General features: G+C 40.2%; 1 protein-coding gene across 5 annotated transcripts in view; it reads left to right on the top strand.

Annotated features, from left to right (window-relative positions):
* The window catches only part of EXPH5 (exophilin 5), an 89,298-nt gene extending 78,866 nt beyond the window's left edge, over positions 1-10,432 (top strand). For all 5 annotated transcript variants that reach the window (XM_054439993.2, XM_054439992.2, XM_054439994.2 and 2 more), the window contains one exon: positions 870-10,432. In XM_054439993.2, coding sequence (XP_054295968.1) covers positions 870-6,268 — 5,399 coding nt within the window. In that variant the 3' untranslated portion in view covers positions 6,269-10,432. The remainder of the gene's footprint in view (positions 1-869) is intronic.
* The last annotated feature ends 6,471 nt before the right edge of the window (positions 10,433-16,903 follow it).

Raw genomic sequence — 16,903 nt, 5'->3', positions numbered from 1 at the left:
TCCCAGTGCTGTGTGATCTTAGGAATTTGCTTAATCTCTTCTTGCATCAGTTTCCTCATTATAGAATAAGAATAGTAATAGGACCAACCTTCTAAGGTTGTGTGATGATTTAATGAGTTAATATATTAAGTGTTTAGGATTCTGCCTGACACATAGAAAGTGCTATTTTATAGGAGTGTTAATGGGTATTAATTTTTCCAGAAAAAAAAATCTACCATTGGCATATCATTTAATAATATTATATAGCACTTTTAATTATATATATTGCTCCAATCCATCCAACTAAGTATGTTCATAAATTAGGTGCTAAGCTTTTAGTGGTAATACTGTTTTCTTAACAGTACAACCTAGAAATCATATGCTACTTACAGAGGTTCGTTTCTATTATGATCCCAGGAGGTATACACAGCTGGAAATATTGTAGCAACCTAGTGACATGAAAGAAACAGAAAGACAAGGCTTAATAATACTAACAATTCTCTAGTTATTCAATGTCTGCATTATTAATTCCCTTTTATTACTGGTCCATATCTTAGAAAAACTCAGTACACTTTAGATGCACTAAAAAAAAAAACATGATTAAAATTCATTGTTAGAAGAATATAGTTCTATTTCCTTAGGGCGTTAATGGAAGGTTTACTTTGAAAAAAAGTGATTTGAAAAAGTATGAAAGAAATTTTCACTATAGTCTTGTAAAAGTCAGACTATCTTAAAAATATAATCAAAATTAATGTTATAACATTTATGATAATATGATAAAAATAAAATTATAAATGATTATGTTTCTTGAAAAGGAGCCTTCAATAACTCAAATTATTATTAAACTGTAAAAACATATACGAGAAAGTTGATTCGCATTCTCTTTTCAGTTTTAGATGACTTGGATAGCACATTGGCTCAGGAACAGTCTGCAAGCTCAGTGAATACCAGAACACCCCTCAACTATGGATCAAGAACACAGTTCAGTCACTTTTATTCCAGTGGTAACAGACATGGTAATATCACAGAAAGGCACAAAAAACACTATAATGAAACTTCCAATATGTCTATCTATGACATCCTAAGACCAGGAACTCCTAGGGAAGGTTTTAAAACCTTTTCTCCTAGGACAAGGACAATTTATGATATGTATAGGACAAGGGAGCCCAGAGTCTTTAAGGAAGATTATGTGCAAAAGAATACTTTTGGTAGTACTTCGCTGTGTTTTGACAGCAGGCAACGGTCGGCCTTACCAGCCACAGGGCATTTCACAGCAAGAAGCTTACATTTTCCAGCCACAACTCAGAGCAAGAATGGGTTTATACCACCAAGGCACCAGCAGAGTCCGAAGAGAACTCCTTTATCATCCATCATATGGAACAGATCAGATTCCTCTAGAGACAGGGAGAACCAGAAAGAGTTCCTGAGGGCACCATCACCAATGGAAATTGACCCTGCTGACAAGTATGTGTATCCCAGGGGTTTTCAGGAGAATAAGAGATATGAATCGTACCATTCACAGAATGTTTACCAACATGTTAGTTTAAATGCTCCCATGGAGAATGCAATGAGTCCTGACACTTTTGAGAACTCAGAGAATATGCCATTCTCCCATCAAAGCAACACATTTGCCAGATCTTTCTTCAGCAATACCTTTGGACGAAGCGGAGAACAGAGGAGATTTGGACAAGGTCCTTTTTGGGGCCAAGAGAAAGGACATTCTTTCTGGTCTGACTTTCATCGAAGCAGGAAATCATTCAGTTCTTCTGACAGAGACTTTGAAATGATTTCCATGGAGGCAAATAGTGTATCAGCCATTCATGGCCATAATGTTTCTTCTGAACACTGGGAATCATTTTCTTCTGGTTATGGAACAGATGTTTCCAGAGGCCAAGAAGAGCCACATCCCTGGCAGTTTGATTTTCAGACATCCACACTGGATAGCATGGTGGTATCACATGGTAATGAGACCCAGTTGACTCCTCATTTTGGCACACCAAATGTTTGCTCCATGACTGGTTCAAGCTATCACATCAAATCTAGTGAGTTGGTAAGTCAACAGGACAGTTCTCCTGTAGAAGTACATATAAACAAAGAAGCTTCCTCATTTGGAATTGCTCATACTGTAGCATCCTCATTCAAAACTTCCTTTTCCCAGATTTCTGATGACAGAAGGAATCCTCAGAGTCCCAACTTGCAGAATCCCACAGTCACTTTGCAGAAAAGTTTTCCAAATAATCCTGTCTCTCATCCAATGAGAAGCCATACAGAAGTCACTGTGACCAACAGCAATTCAATTGACTCTCTGCCTCTTGCCAAAAGCCAGCCCAATATCTTGGTCACAGAAGTGAATAATGAGAAAGACTTAAATGAATCTATTTCAGAAGAAGACAAACAGCTAAGCAAGATGGACCAGACAAACAAGGCAGGTGAAATACCCCAACCTGTTTCACAGACAGGGATCTCAAACTCTTTACCTGATTTTCAAAATCCCTTATCCCAGGACTCAGCCAAGAGCAACGGGTTTGGTTTTAATGCATCTACCACAATAAGTTCAAAAAAGTCACCCAGAGTCTTTTCCAGGAAAGATACCTCCAAAATATATATACCACACAAAGATAAATCCAATGACATTAAACAAGATAAGAGGTTTACTGAAAACAGAAAACTTGGCTCAACGGCTTCCCTTCCTTTCATTCAGGAACACAGAACACCACCATCTTTCCCCAGGACAGACCAAGGTTGTCACCAGGAATTAACTGTAAATGATGAAGATATTTCAAGAATTATTACAAATAACCACTGGAGCTCTGCACCGACTGATACTCAAAATGCACAATCTCCAGAAAAGCCTGTTATTTTAGATACTGAGGGAGAGCAGTGTGCCACAATTCATTCTACCAACTGTGGCAAGTTGACTCCTGGCCACAAGACCTCGTGTGATTCTTTAGATCTGTCATCAGCTGCACTACCAGATTCCTCACCATCAAAGAATTCTTCCCTTGATGCTCCTGTGGTTCCATCTACTACAGTGTTCTCCAGGAGAAGTCCTTCAGATAAAGATCCATCGCTAGGAGAAAGAGAAGAAAAAGACAATGCTGGGAAGAACGAAAAGAATCAGTTTATTGTAAGCCACTCAGAAAACCAAGAGAGAAATGATAGTCATGTGCCTACACATGATGAAGTGGTTGATGTCAAATGCCATTCACACTCTCCTTTTAGGAATGAAAGAGGAAAAGGAAAAATAAGGCATCGTATATCCTGTATTGAAAAGTTAAGCAAAACAGAAAGTATATCAGTACCCACCAGTGATCACAGGAGCCTCATTGAAGCAAGTCAAAGCAATTCCAAAGTTTCTGAGCTTGACACAATTTATTGTACCTTGCCAAGAAAATCAAGCAGTTTTCTCATACATGGCAGGCAGTCAGGAAGTAAAATAATGGTTGCGTCATTGAGGAATGGGCCACCTCCCTTCCAAATCAAAAATAATGTGGAAGATGCAATGGGGAACTATACATTAAACAAAGTTAGTCCCAGTTCTCCTGAGTCAGCGAATGAATGTTCCAAAGTTGTTTCAGACTCAGCCCTGGGAGCACCTGAAGCCACAGAGAGAATGACAAATGTAAAAAGCAGTGGATCTACTTCCGTTAGAAAAGGACCACTTCCATTCCTCATCAACAGGGCTATGTCATGTCCCTCAGGGGAGCCACATGCCTCAACTGGAAGAGAAGGAAGAAAAAAGCCATTGACCTCAGGCACGGATGCTTCTGAGCTAACAACAAGGGCTTCAGAGAGAATCATTAGCCCTGTGGAAAGTGACTCATCTGTTAGAAATTGTTCTTTAACCAAAAGACAACACCAAAAGGAAAACTTCCAAGAATACACTGAGAAAGAGGGTAAAATGGCTGCCTCCAGGAGAAGTGTATTTGCTCTTTCAAATGAAGACCCTTTACCTTTTTGCTCAGACTTGTCAGGAAAAGAACGTGGGAAAACATTACATAAAGTTAAGACGACTAGTACGTTTTCCGTTTCTGGTGATGAAGATAATGTAAAATGTCTGGAGGTGGTCTCAATATATTACACTCTACCGAGGAAACCCAGCAAAAAATTCTGTAACCTCTTTCAACAGTATACACAAAATACTAATTTACTTATGGAATCACCTCAAGTGGAGACTGAAACATTTCCTAATGGTTTAGAAAAAGACGAACAGAATTATTCTACACGAGAGCAGTCAGGAACACCTTCATGTGAAAATCTAAAGATGTCCGTCAACTCTGATCAGACGCTCACCACTGAAAATATGACTGCCTTCCGATTTTCAAATAGGCAGCCCCTAGCGCCTACATTACAGGAAATGGCTTCTGTTGAGGCAGCTATTTCTCTTCCTGAAGAGGAATCTAAAGCTAGAGAGATTTTTTCAGATAATTTAGCTAAAACACCTCTAGGTAATTCAGAAAACAAGAAGGAAAGAGGCAAAAAGTTGCAAAGTGAAACCCTGCATACTTTATTGATGCTTCAGAGAAAAAAGGTATCCGAAGAAAAATCTGAAAATTGTCAACAATCCATTAATTCAAGTAACAGTGGTCCCTCTAGTCTTCCAGCTCTTTCAGAAGTTAATATTGGAAATTCCCAAACCAGAAGAAGTTCTTGGGAGTGTACAGGGAGTGGTAGAACCATTCCATTTACTGGAAGTGGGAAGTGTCCTCAGAAAGATCACACATCCACAGCTGTAGGTGATGGCTCCAGTGGATCACAGCCTAGGGAAGGCAGAGGGGACATTGGAACCAATTGCCAAAAAATGACTAATAAAACACTTTCTCACTCAGAGAGTCAAGTCTTTGCCCTTACTCCAGCATTGCATAAACTACAGCTTGGTGAGGAGTCTCAGTCAGATGAACCAAACTTAGAGAGTCTGCAGTCTGAACCAAGAGAATTACCTCCAAGAAGTCAGGAGGCAAATATGACAGAGAGCAGGAAGGCTGAAGATGAAATGCAGAAGTCAGCTTGGGATCAACCTTCACTTCCTGAAGGAAACAAAAATAAAACCAACTTGGGTGACCTAATAAAGGGGGAAAATAGATCTTCAGTTAAACACAGATTGGCACCCATGTCTAAAGCCAGCAGAAAATTCCCAGCTAAAGATGTAAGCCCCAGAAGACACGTAGCTACTATCTTCCCCCAAAGTGGAAGCAGATCTGGCTTTGACCATTTATCTCTTGGCACAGTGGAGTGCAACCCACTGTTCCCTGAGGCTACTCCAAAATCTGCAGAGTCCATTGGCGAAAGCAGGTTGAGTGAGGATGGAAAGCATGTGAAGAAATCCGAGAACCTTCTCCCCATTACTGTACTACCCAACAGAGAACCTTCTACACACGTCAGCAACCAGAAGTCTAACAGCTTTTCACAACGACATCAGAATGAGTTTAAAAATGTCTCAGAATCACCATCAAAGCATGAGAATTCTAAAGACATCACAGCAGCTCAGAATTTAGAAAGAGAATCAGGAGCCCCATCCCCCATCACATTCACCAGCCTCAGGGAAGCAGAATTCTCTGACAATCAGGGGAGGCTGAGCCCTCCTTTTCCACTGGAGCCTGCACAGAAATCTAGAGTAAGCATTCCACTGGCCGGTTTTCTGCAGCAACAAAGGAGTGCTTCATCTCTGGAGTGGGAACCTGAGCCACACCTCTATCGTTCAAAGAGTTTAAAAAGCATTAATGTTCATGGCGATCTACTACGAAAAAGCCATCCTCCAAAAGTCAGGGAGCGCCATTTTTCTGAAAGCACTTCTATTGACAATGCCCCGAGTCGACTGACCCTTGGGAATGAATTCTCTGTCAACAATGGGTACAGTCGAAGATTCAGATCTTTTTCTGAACTCCCCTTCTGCGATGGAAATGAAAGTTGGGCTTATCGCAGCGGGACAAAAACAGGTCCCAGGTCTGCAACATCTGTATACAGACCTATCGACTATGGGATCTTTGGGAAAGAACAACAGTTAGCTTTCTTAGAAAATGTAAAGAGGTCACTTACACAAGGAAGATTATGGAAACCAAGTTTTCTTAAGAACCCTGGCTTCCTAAAAGATGATTTGAGGAACCCTCCCAACCCCTCAGAGTCATTAAGCTCAAATTCTCCCAGTAGTCAGGTGCCAGAAGATGGCTTATCTCCAAGTGAACCGCTTAATATCTATGAGGATGACCCAGTGGACTCAGATTGTGACACAGACACAACCACAGATGATGAATACTACCTGGATGAAAATGACAAAGAGTCAGAACTCTGAGGCTTTTTCAATAAAATGCTTTACCTTTTTCACCAAAAGCTTATAATGGAACTAAGGCGTACGTGTGCATGTGCATGGGAGGATAAAAGATCTAGTCTGGGCAGTGTCTGCTCTGAAACGTCCCACATCTCCTTTTTTTTCCTCCACACCCTATATAGACACTTTCTGAATGCTAGAACAATGAATTCTTGTTTTGAGAGAGTCTCTGCTATTTTCTATCTCTGTAAATGTTCTTAGCCTGCCTTTCCACCACTCCCACTTAATCCCTGATTCACTGTCTGATTTGGGCTTTCTGCTTTACTTCCCTCCTAACATTTTTCATCTTTAATTGTGATTTACAACTAATATCCCAGGCACATACAAAGCTTATGAATTACCCAGCACAACTGTGAAACTCTGTATTGCTTCTTCCGGTCCACACCCTATACTCATGACATTAAATAAAAGGTAGGGATGATAACAGTGGGGTAAATATTATCATCCTGTTTGACTCATGAACATTTAGGAAGTTTAAGGTGGTGATCTTCTCTTTCAAACAAAGATAAAGGAATTTTTTTTTTTTAACCTGAGAAACTGATTGCAAAAAGAAAAAAAAAAAAAAGATAAAGGAATTTTCTAAGTACATCCTGTTATATCTGTAGTGGAGCCTGGGAGGCACATGGTCAAAGCACATGTTGAGGTTATAGATTAGGACCTGAATCCCTAGTAAGCCAATAGAAGGTTAGCAGTCCTAGAAATTCCTCTGAAACTGTGGGGGATTGGCTGGATTATTAAGGGCTTTTAGTCAAGCCAAGGGCTTAGGCCAGGCAACCTGACCATACAGAAAGTTGCCTGGTCACAGAATTTCTGCTTATGAAGAGAACACAGCTGAGGAGCAGAGATAGGAAGTAGGTATGCCTTCATGGGACCGACTTACCTTTACTGCAGTTCTCTCAGCAACTGGCTTTTCCCATTTCCTCAGAACTATCCATTTTCACATTTTCTTTTTTTCTTTGTTTTTGTTTTTTGTTTTGTTTTGTTTTGTTTTGTTTTGTTTTTTGGAGACGGAGTCTTGCTCTGTCACCCAGGCTGGAATGCAGTGGCATGATCTGGGCTCACTGCAACCTCCGCCTCCCGGGTTCAAGCCATTCTCCTGCCTCAGCCTCCAGAGTAGCTGGGATCATAGGCGCACCCAGGCGCACGCTGCCACGCCCAGCTAATATTTTTGTATTTTAGCAGAGACGGGGTTTCATCGTGTTGCCCAGGCTTGTCTCGAACACCTGAGCTCAGGCAATCCGCCCACCTCAGCCTCCCAAAGTGCTAGGATTACAGGCGTGAGCCACCATGCCCAGTCTTTTTTTTTTTTTGGTTTTGTTGTGTTTTTGTTTTTGTTTTTGTTTTGAGATGGAGTCTTGTTCTTGTTGCTCAGGCTAGAGTGCAATGGCATGATCTCAGCTCACTGCAACCTCCTCCTCCCAAGTTCAAGCAATTCTCCTGCCTTAGCCTCCCAAGTAGCTGGGACTACAGGCACCCACCACCACACCTGCCTAATTTTTTTTTTTTTTTTTTTTTTTTTTTTTTTTTGGTATTTTTAGTAGAGTTGGAGTTTCACCAGGTTGGCCAGGCTGGTCTCAAACTCCTGACCTCAGGTGATCTGCCCACCTCGGTTTCCCAAACTGCTGGGATTACAGGCGTGAGCCACCGTGACTGGCCCACATTGTCTTTAATTGCAAGGTAGAACACTTCTTTTTAGGTGGAACATTTTAGTCCCAAATATCAAGTGGGAACCTTGGCCAAGTCCCTAAAATGCCATCAAGTCAGATCTGACACCCTGGAATTCATTCTTTGCTGCAGGATCATCTACCAAACCCTTGGGAAATTCTAAGGCAGAGCTCCTAAGGGCTTGTCACTATGATTCAATGATTTATCTAGAGTAAATCACTTATGATACCCACTGATATTTTGGCTTTCCTAACTCTTTATTTGCCATGCAGAACCTCGGGGGATTTCTCTCCTAATTCAGGATAAAGACCAATAGATGGCAGTGAAGATAATCTGCTTTAACTACAGAGAGCATGGATTCCTGGATCTCAATACTATGATAGTCAACATGAGTGGATTTTATCTTGTTTGGTTTATATTTGCTTCGCGACCTAATCTAATTTTCCATTTTTTATACCTAGTCTGTTTCATCATTATAAACTAAGAATAATGATAGGTGTTGGTGAAGTGTATAGAGATCTGGAACTGATAGAGATTTAAGAAAGAACTATGTTATTATTATCCTTCTAATCATTCCCTTACCTAGACGCAAAATGCCTGGGTTACTTTACATGGTTCCCATGCAACTCAAAGCTAATGAACATGAAGTAACTAACATGAAAGCTATTCCCTAAATCTGTCAACTATTTTAAACTTCAAGCTCTGACCAATCCTGAGCTCAAAAAGCTCAAAAATAAAATATTGTGAACTTTTCAATGCAAATTTGTATGGTAAAGAATAAATAACACTATTTCTTGTTTAATATATGTTTAATATATATTAACATATATATGTTGTAAATTCTGCCTTTCCTCTTTTTCTATTTATCTGATTATTATTATTATTATTATTATTATTATTATTATTTTCTTTGAGACAGAGTCTCACTCTGTCGCCCAGGCTGGAGTGCAATGGCACGATCTCCGCTCACTGCAACCTTTGCCTCCCAGGTTTAAGCGATTCTCCTGCCTCAGCTTCCCGAGTAGCTGGGATTACAGGCGCCCGCCACCACGCCCAGCTAATTTTTGTATTTTTAGTAGAGATGGGTGTTTCACCATGTTGGCCAGGCTGGTTTCGAACTCCTGACCTCAGGTGATCCACCTGCCTCAGCCTCCCAAACTGCTGGGATTATAGGCATGAGCCACCTCACCAGCCCTATTTATCTGATTATATAAGTAAAACTTTAATAAACCGTGACTTACATTTTCTATGCCATTTTAAGATACTCAGAGTTAATATTTTAATATTGAGGTTCTTGATTTTTTTAATGATCAGCTTTCAAATTATATTTCAGTATATACTCTGAGTCTACGTGTATGCTACAAAAGGTGAAATGAAGTTAGCTTATTTTTCAGTGAGTTTAGGCTATATTAAGAGTTAGGTAAGTTAGGTAAGGGTGAAACTGCTTTGGGGCCCAGACTGCGCTGGAATGTACTGTTTAAATTCAAAGGTAATTGATGGCCAGTGTTCAGCTGCTCTATTTGTAACGTTTGCATGTTGGTCTGGCTGAAGTATCAGGAAAACACAAAATTCATGAAAATAGCACCTTTTATAATTTTATACTTTTATAAAGCACTTGTTAAAGAAGTATAGCAAATTTCTATGTATTTTAACATATAAGTCACTGCATTTTAATGTTCATTTTTGGTATAGCTATGGTAACTTATAATAGTCATTTTTATATTCATAACTTGTTTTCTGAAAGATATAGTCACTATTAAAATAAACATTCATGTAAATGGAGTAAATCATAGGGGAATCAATCCTAATAAATACCTTATAAATTATAAACTTGTTTAGATACTAGATTTCTATAACCATAAATTTTATACTGTAAAGTTCATTTAAAATAGGGTTTAATGAAGTTATTTTAATTTTTAGAGACTCCCGTCTAAATAATTTACTCCTACATTGTAAATACATTGATGCCAACAAAATTCCAACTGCTACTAACAAAGGTTTGGTTGGTGATAAGCTAATAAAAGCTACTTTGTGTAGGAGGTAAATATGTGTACTGGAGGGGGTAAAAATCCGCTTAGGTTATGGCAAAGATGGGAATCAAACTGGAAAACTCATAGGCCCATAAAATTAATATTCTTTGTTAAGTGCCAGAGGGTTTAAGAGAACTTCTTGCTGAGAGTTTATTGCTAATAATAATGCTTCAGAATATCCCATTTAAATGTACAGTGTAAATATGTAAAATATTTTACTTCCCAGGCAAGTTTGTGAATGTATTGCCACTTAGTGGTTCTTTGTGACTGGCAGTTCTGTATATCTGAAATAAATAAGCTGTAAGCACTTTTGTTAAAACTTTGTCAAATAATCCTTTTATGTACTTGTTCCCAGACCTGTTCTCTGGGTATGAAATGTGTTAAAGACAAGGTGCAAATTTAAAACAATGCCTGTATTGAAATAAATGATTTAAACAGATGCACTATTTGATTTGGTTTTTATTCACATCCTCAAATGATTTTTTTTTTTTTTTTTTTTTTGAGATGGAGTCTTGCTCTGTCGCCCAGGCTGGAGTGCAGTGGCATGATCTCGGCTCACTGCAACCTCTGCCTCCCAGGTTCAAGCAATTCTCCTGCCTCAACATCCTGAGTAACTGGGATTACAGGCATGCACCACCACTCACAGCTAATCTTTGTATTTTTAGTAGAGACAGGTTTTCACCATGTTGGTCAGGCTGGTCTCGAACTCCTGACCTCGTGATTCACCCACCTTGGCCCCCCAAAGTGCTGGGATTACAGGCGTGAGCCACTGTGCCCAGCCCAAATGATTATTTTTAAGTGTGAAAGTTTTAGGAAAAATATAAAAGGTAGGGGACTCGGGGGGAGGCATAAGTTTTCAAACCAGTCTCTCTTGTGGCTGTTGAATGAGATCTGCCATATAGGTGGTTTTAAAAAAACAGTGGCTTGCTTCTTTCTTATTTGTACCCAAAAAGCAACGAACCAACATCAGGAAATCAATGTGCCTTGTTGCATAATAGGAGAGGAATGAAGAAGGTCTGACATTTCTTTCTGGAGATTCACACATTTATAAAAGAAGAGGGGCCAGGTGTTATGGCTGACACCTGTAATCCCAGCACTTTGGAAGGCCAAGGCAGGTAAATCGCCTGAGCTCAGGAGTTCGAGACCAGCCTAGCCTGGCCAATATGGTGAAACACCGCCTCTACTAAAATACAAAAATTAGCCGGGCATGGTGGTGTACACCTGTAATCCTAGCTACTTGGAGGCTGAAGCAGGAGAATCACTTGAACTCGGAAGGCAGAGGTTGCAGTGAGCCAAGATCGCACAGCTGCACTCCAGCCTAGGCAACAGAGTGAGACTCTGTCTCAGGAAGAGGGAGCTACATGGAGTTGGGGCATCTACTGTCCAGTAGCACTGATGAAAGATAAGCAGGTCTCTCTAGTTGAATATGTCATGCAATGTTAATTCCCCCCAAGAAAATTAATTAATAGATTTGTACTAATCTTTTACCTTTTCTGGAAAAGCAACCCAAAGCCCTTTTTCTATCAAGGACAGGAGACTGTCAACAGCATTTTATTCAAAATATTTTTACTGTCCTTTATTAAAATTTAAAATACAGTGGATCAGCTAGGATTTTTAGTGATAGACAGTAGAATCCTCTCTAGCTGGTTCAAATAGAAAAAGATCTATTGGGGGCTGGGTGCAGTGGCTCATGCCTGTAATCCCAGCACTTTGGGAGGCCAAGGCAGGCAGATCACTTGAGGTCAGGAGTTCAAGACCAGACTGGCCAACATGGCAAAACCCCATCTCTACTAAAAATACAAAAATTAACCAGGTGTGGTAGTGGGTACCTGTAATCCCAGCTACTGGGGAAGTTGAGGCAGGAGAATCACTTGAAACCAGGAGGCAGAGGCTGCAGTGAGCAGAGATCATGCCACTGCACTCCAGCCTGGATGACAGAGTGAGATTCCGTCTCAAAAAAAAAAAAAAAAGAAAAAAAAAGAAAGAAGAAGGAGGAAAAAGAAAGAGAGAGAGAGAAAGGAAGGAAGGAAAGAAAGAAGGAAAAGGTCTATTAAATTGTAAATTTTGCTCACAAACTCATTAATAGGGATAAGGAGATAGATTTTGAGCTGAAATTCCAGGACCAGTTCTAAAAACCATGTCACAGAATTGGACCTGCCAACGGAGCTGCTGTCTCTGTTATGACTGGGAAAATGCCGAATCAGGACATCAAGTGGGCCAATATCCTGAATCACTGCCTTCATTTGGTCCAGAAATTGCTCCTATAGAAATAAAAACACTAGTATGTATAGACTTGCATGTAGGACTTTTATTGCTACAATGTTTGTTGTGGCAAAACCTGGAAACAAGGTTAATACCTGATTAAGAAATGACTGAATATATTATAGAACATTTACATATGTAATATTGTAAAGCCATTGAAAATTCGTCTTTTGCTTTAGAAATTGTCTAATTTTCAATGTCACTAAGTTGACTTAGAAGAATTTCCATGAGGTACTGTGGAGGGAGAAATGTAAAATTCCATTTTTGTAAAGCATTCACCAAGAAACCTGCATATGCATGTGTACACATGGAGGGACACACTAAGTTATTAATGTTGGTTGTTTTGTAGACAGGTGTTGGGGGAGAGGATGTTCAAGAACAGGAGAAAAGAGAGAGAAGTTTCTTTCCTCCAAAGAAGAAACTGTAAATATACACACATATACATATATATAGAAATATATAAATAAATGAGAATAGTTATTATTATTCATGTATTTAAGTGCAACTATTTATCGGGGGTGTACAGACTAAAAACTAAATATAAGTTTTTAAAGGATTTCTGTACAGGAGAATATTTAATAAATTACTTTTCTTTCTTAAAAAATTGATGATCGGCTGGGTGCAGTGGCTCACACCTGTAATCTCAGCACTTTGGGAGCCCAAGGCAGGTGGATCTTGCGGTCAGGAGTTCGAGACCAGCCTAGTCAACATGGTGAAAACCCATCTCTACTAAAAATAAAAAATTACCCGGCATCAGGGTGCACACCTATAGTGCCAGCTATTTGGGAGGCTGAGGCAGGAGAACCTCTTGAACCCAAGAGGCGGAGGTTGCAGTGAGCTGAGATTGTGCCACTGCACTCTAGCCTTGGTGACAGAGCGAGACTTTGTTTCAAAAAAAAAAAAAAATTGATGATCATACTTGATTCTACAAAACATTGTGTTTTAATAATATAAATGCCAGCACTAAGTTTCCCTCTAGGCCCATGTTCTTTTCCCCAATAATCCTTTCTAGATTATGTCATCTTTCCAGTCTGGAAACTACAATTCCATTCTAGAAATGTTTTGAAGAGATGTAGTAGGTACTGATATGATTGCCCAGTAGACCCTTTTTCTTTGCTCTGGAAACTGACATCCCCTCCCTTCAGGCCATATGTTGACTGTGGAAGAATCGATGTTCTTATACAACACTAAGAATCTGGGCACAATTGATTGTTTCAAGGTGGAATGTTTTGGAGGAAATTGGTTCTGGATGGAAGTGAATATTTAAACCAATAGTCTCACAATCTAAAATGTACCCTATAGACTGTAATACATGGAAGGGCAGGGACTGAGTTTATATCCCTAGCACCTTGCATAATGCATGACATAAAGTCATGATATAAAGTGTGGGTTGAATAAATATTATTGAAATTATTAAAATAAGGTTTTGTGCATTTTATAGGATCTAATCTTTTCTAACTTTATGTAAGTTTTTTATTCATTAGTGACATGGAAAATTAGACAATTTCTACAAAAATTAGCCAGGTGTGGTGGCATGCACCTGTAGGTCCAGCAGGAGGCTGAGGCAGGAGAATCGCTTGAGCCTGGGAGACAGAGGTTCAATGAGCCAAGATCGCGCCATTGTACTCCAGCCTGGGTGACAGAGCGAGAGTCCATCAAAATAAAATAAAATAAATGAATAAATAAAGATTAAAGAAAGAAAATTGCACAATTTCTAAAGTTAAAGAGGAATTTATTATAAGGATGCAAGGATATCTCAGAAACCAGAGATAGAGATGCTGCTCATGAACTGTACCAGACTCTAGTGCACTATACATAACCCAGAGAGTTTTCTGTATTTCTCTTCTATTTTCAGAATACGATGGGAAAAAATAGCAAAAGTTATAATGCTTCTGTTGGAGAGCAGTCGGTACGTTAAAAATCTCCTAACCTTGATTTTAAACTCCCAAGGAAAGGGGATTAGTTCAGCATGAGTCAGTTTCCAAACTAGGAGCCAATGAACTGTAGCCATAGTTAAAGTTATGCTGTTACAAAGCCTCACTGTTAACCAGGTGGACTGTGGAGTAAAAAAGGAGAGTTACCGAAAAGGTGGAAATGTTATGAACTGAGTCGATAATAATTAGCTGTGAATTTTATGTGACATTAATGTAAAGATTCCAGAGGCCAGTGCAATTCACAGAAGTGTATTGAATCTAGACCTTCCAGAGTCACACACTGACTTTAATTCTAGGTGTTTGAGATTGGAGTTCAATATGGAGATGAATGTGAAAGGGAATGAAAAACTTCTTGGGGTATATCATTTACTTCAAAGTTTTATACAGATGTTCCTGCTATCCAGAATGCTCTCCTTCTCTTTATGTGGCTGATTCCTATTTGACCTTCAAGGTTTGGCATAGATGTCATCTCTTTCAGAAGCCTCTCTTGGTTCTCCCAAGACTAGGTTAGCTGGCCTTCATATGTAATGTATAAGTAAGTACACTGTACTATGTTGGAAAAGGCTCTCTGCCATGGCCCTTGAACTTCTCTGATCATTCTTGCTTGGTATGCTAGGCTTTCTGCCATGGACCTTGAAATCTGATCATTCTTGCTGTTCTGCCACTCCAATGTCCAGCTCTTTATCTGTCCATTTCTCTGGGCAGTGTTTGTAGCAAGCAACGTTGAGGGATGAGATAACATCTCCCCACCCTCAAAGAGCAGGCTTAATTCTGTGTAGCCTAAAAGAGGCAAATTCCTTTAGCTCAGTGCTCCTCTCTTGTAATGCAACCCACTTCAGGCATCCATCATAGTCTGTGTGCACTGTCCCCACAGGACTTGGGAGGCTTAGGAACAAAACGCAAACCAACATAAAACTCTGGCTACTGCTTTTGCAGTGAATAATAAAGTTCTTTGATACAGGAGTGTTGTATCTTTTGACAGCATCCATGAAACAGTAACAGGCCAACTTGTTAGTTTGTAAGTGGGATAAAATCCTAGACCATGCAGTTCTTGAGGCCCATATTTTAACACCTATACGCTATTTACATTGCCTCAGTCTTTCTTCTCCACTAAACTACAGGCACTTTGAAGTCAAAATACAGTATCTAAAATACAGTAGGCATTTAATAAATATGTGTTGAATGAATTAAATTTGATTAATGATAAAGAGTCTGGTCAAGGCACTGGTTGCTCTGAAGAGACATACTCTTTGGAGACAGGTTAAGATGAGAAAGAAAACAGGTTGGTGCAGGCTTAGTATTGCTAAACACTAGTGTGTTCAGAAACAATTATATGGCTTCCCTGACGTGTTCTAAAAAAAAAAAAAAAATACTGGGTGTTAACCCAAATGTTATGTAATTTATTAGGCCATGTTTTACTATAATCCAGTACCAGCTAAACCTCAGATTATTTCTCTGGAAATTGTTTTAAGTCAGATTTTGAAAGAGTGTGAGCAAACTGTGTTCCATACAATTTTTTTAAGCGATAGTTGGAAAAGAGCAAAGCTTTCTATTTAAAGCAAGGAGACACCCCCACAAAATAAAATTTATCAGTGAAAGTAATACCAAGTAATGTTATACTTTAGCCCTAAAATTTACCGGCAACTGACTACCAGTTCCTGAAAATCTTTCCAAAGTACAAAGAACACTGTCCATAACCACTGCTTAGCATTACTAAAATAGGTCGAGAGAACTGTGAAAATGTGGGAAAGATTTTGCCCTGGTAAAACTTGGTCGCAGCAAGAATGCTGCGTAGCACAGTTAAAGCCATGAGGCGGACAAAGGCTTGTCCAGTGCCTGGCTCTGATGTTTTGGGCATTAAGTTCCCCCAACAGGGTGCAGAAATCCTGTGTCCATTCTGGGGTGTGAGTTCCTTCTGGATCATTCAGCCAGAGGAGAATCTTTATTGGCTTTAAATAGATTCAGATCTATTAACAATCCATTAACAAATTTGTATCCATTAACAAATTGGATAAAAAAGAGAGGCAGATAGTGGCCTTGACAATCTCTTCCTGGATCCAGCGTTCATCTTCTGAGGAGTGGTGGCGGTGGCTGAGACCAACCACGCACCACCACCCCTTCTCCCACTTCGATTACAGAGGAACACGAGGTTTCCGGCTTTGAGGTAAAGCTCACACACGGGCTTAAGGCAAGGCCTGGTCTTCTGCCACCCCAGTGCCCAGCTCCTCACTCTGGGCTTGGCCCAAACTCTGTGGATGTTCTGTAAACACCTGCTGGAAGAAGAGGAGTGCGGGAGGAAGGGGGGAAAGGGAGGAGTCGGGTGGGAGGATCACAGTTCTGTGAGGGAGGCTGCTGAGCAGAAAAGCAACAAAACAGGCCACAAGAGAACGGTGCGGCTGTGAACAGAGGGCTGTGAGGGAGGGCGGGGGGCGTGACCTTGGCTCTCATCTTGTAACCTCGGAGACATTCCTTGGGAAAAGGTATTTCCCTAAACTACATCCATCTTGGGGCGGGACCCTTTCATCGTCCCACAACAATCACCACCGGGTCTACGTCCTTTAAAAACACCTGAGCGGCGGACCCGGTGGCTCACGCCTGTAATCCCGGCACTTTGGGAGGCCGAGGCGGGCGGATTGCTTGAAACCAGGAGTTCAAGACCACCCCGGGCAACATAGGGAGACCCTCGTCTCCACAAATAATAATAATAA

Source organism: Pongo pygmaeus, chromosome 9 (genome assembly GCF_028885625.2).
Source record: "Pongo pygmaeus isolate AG05252 chromosome 9, NHGRI_mPonPyg2-v2.0_pri, whole genome shotgun sequence".
Lineage (NCBI taxonomy): Eukaryota > Metazoa > Chordata > Mammalia > Primates > Hominidae > Pongo > Pongo pygmaeus.
This window is presented reverse-complemented; position numbering and strand designations above follow the sequence as displayed.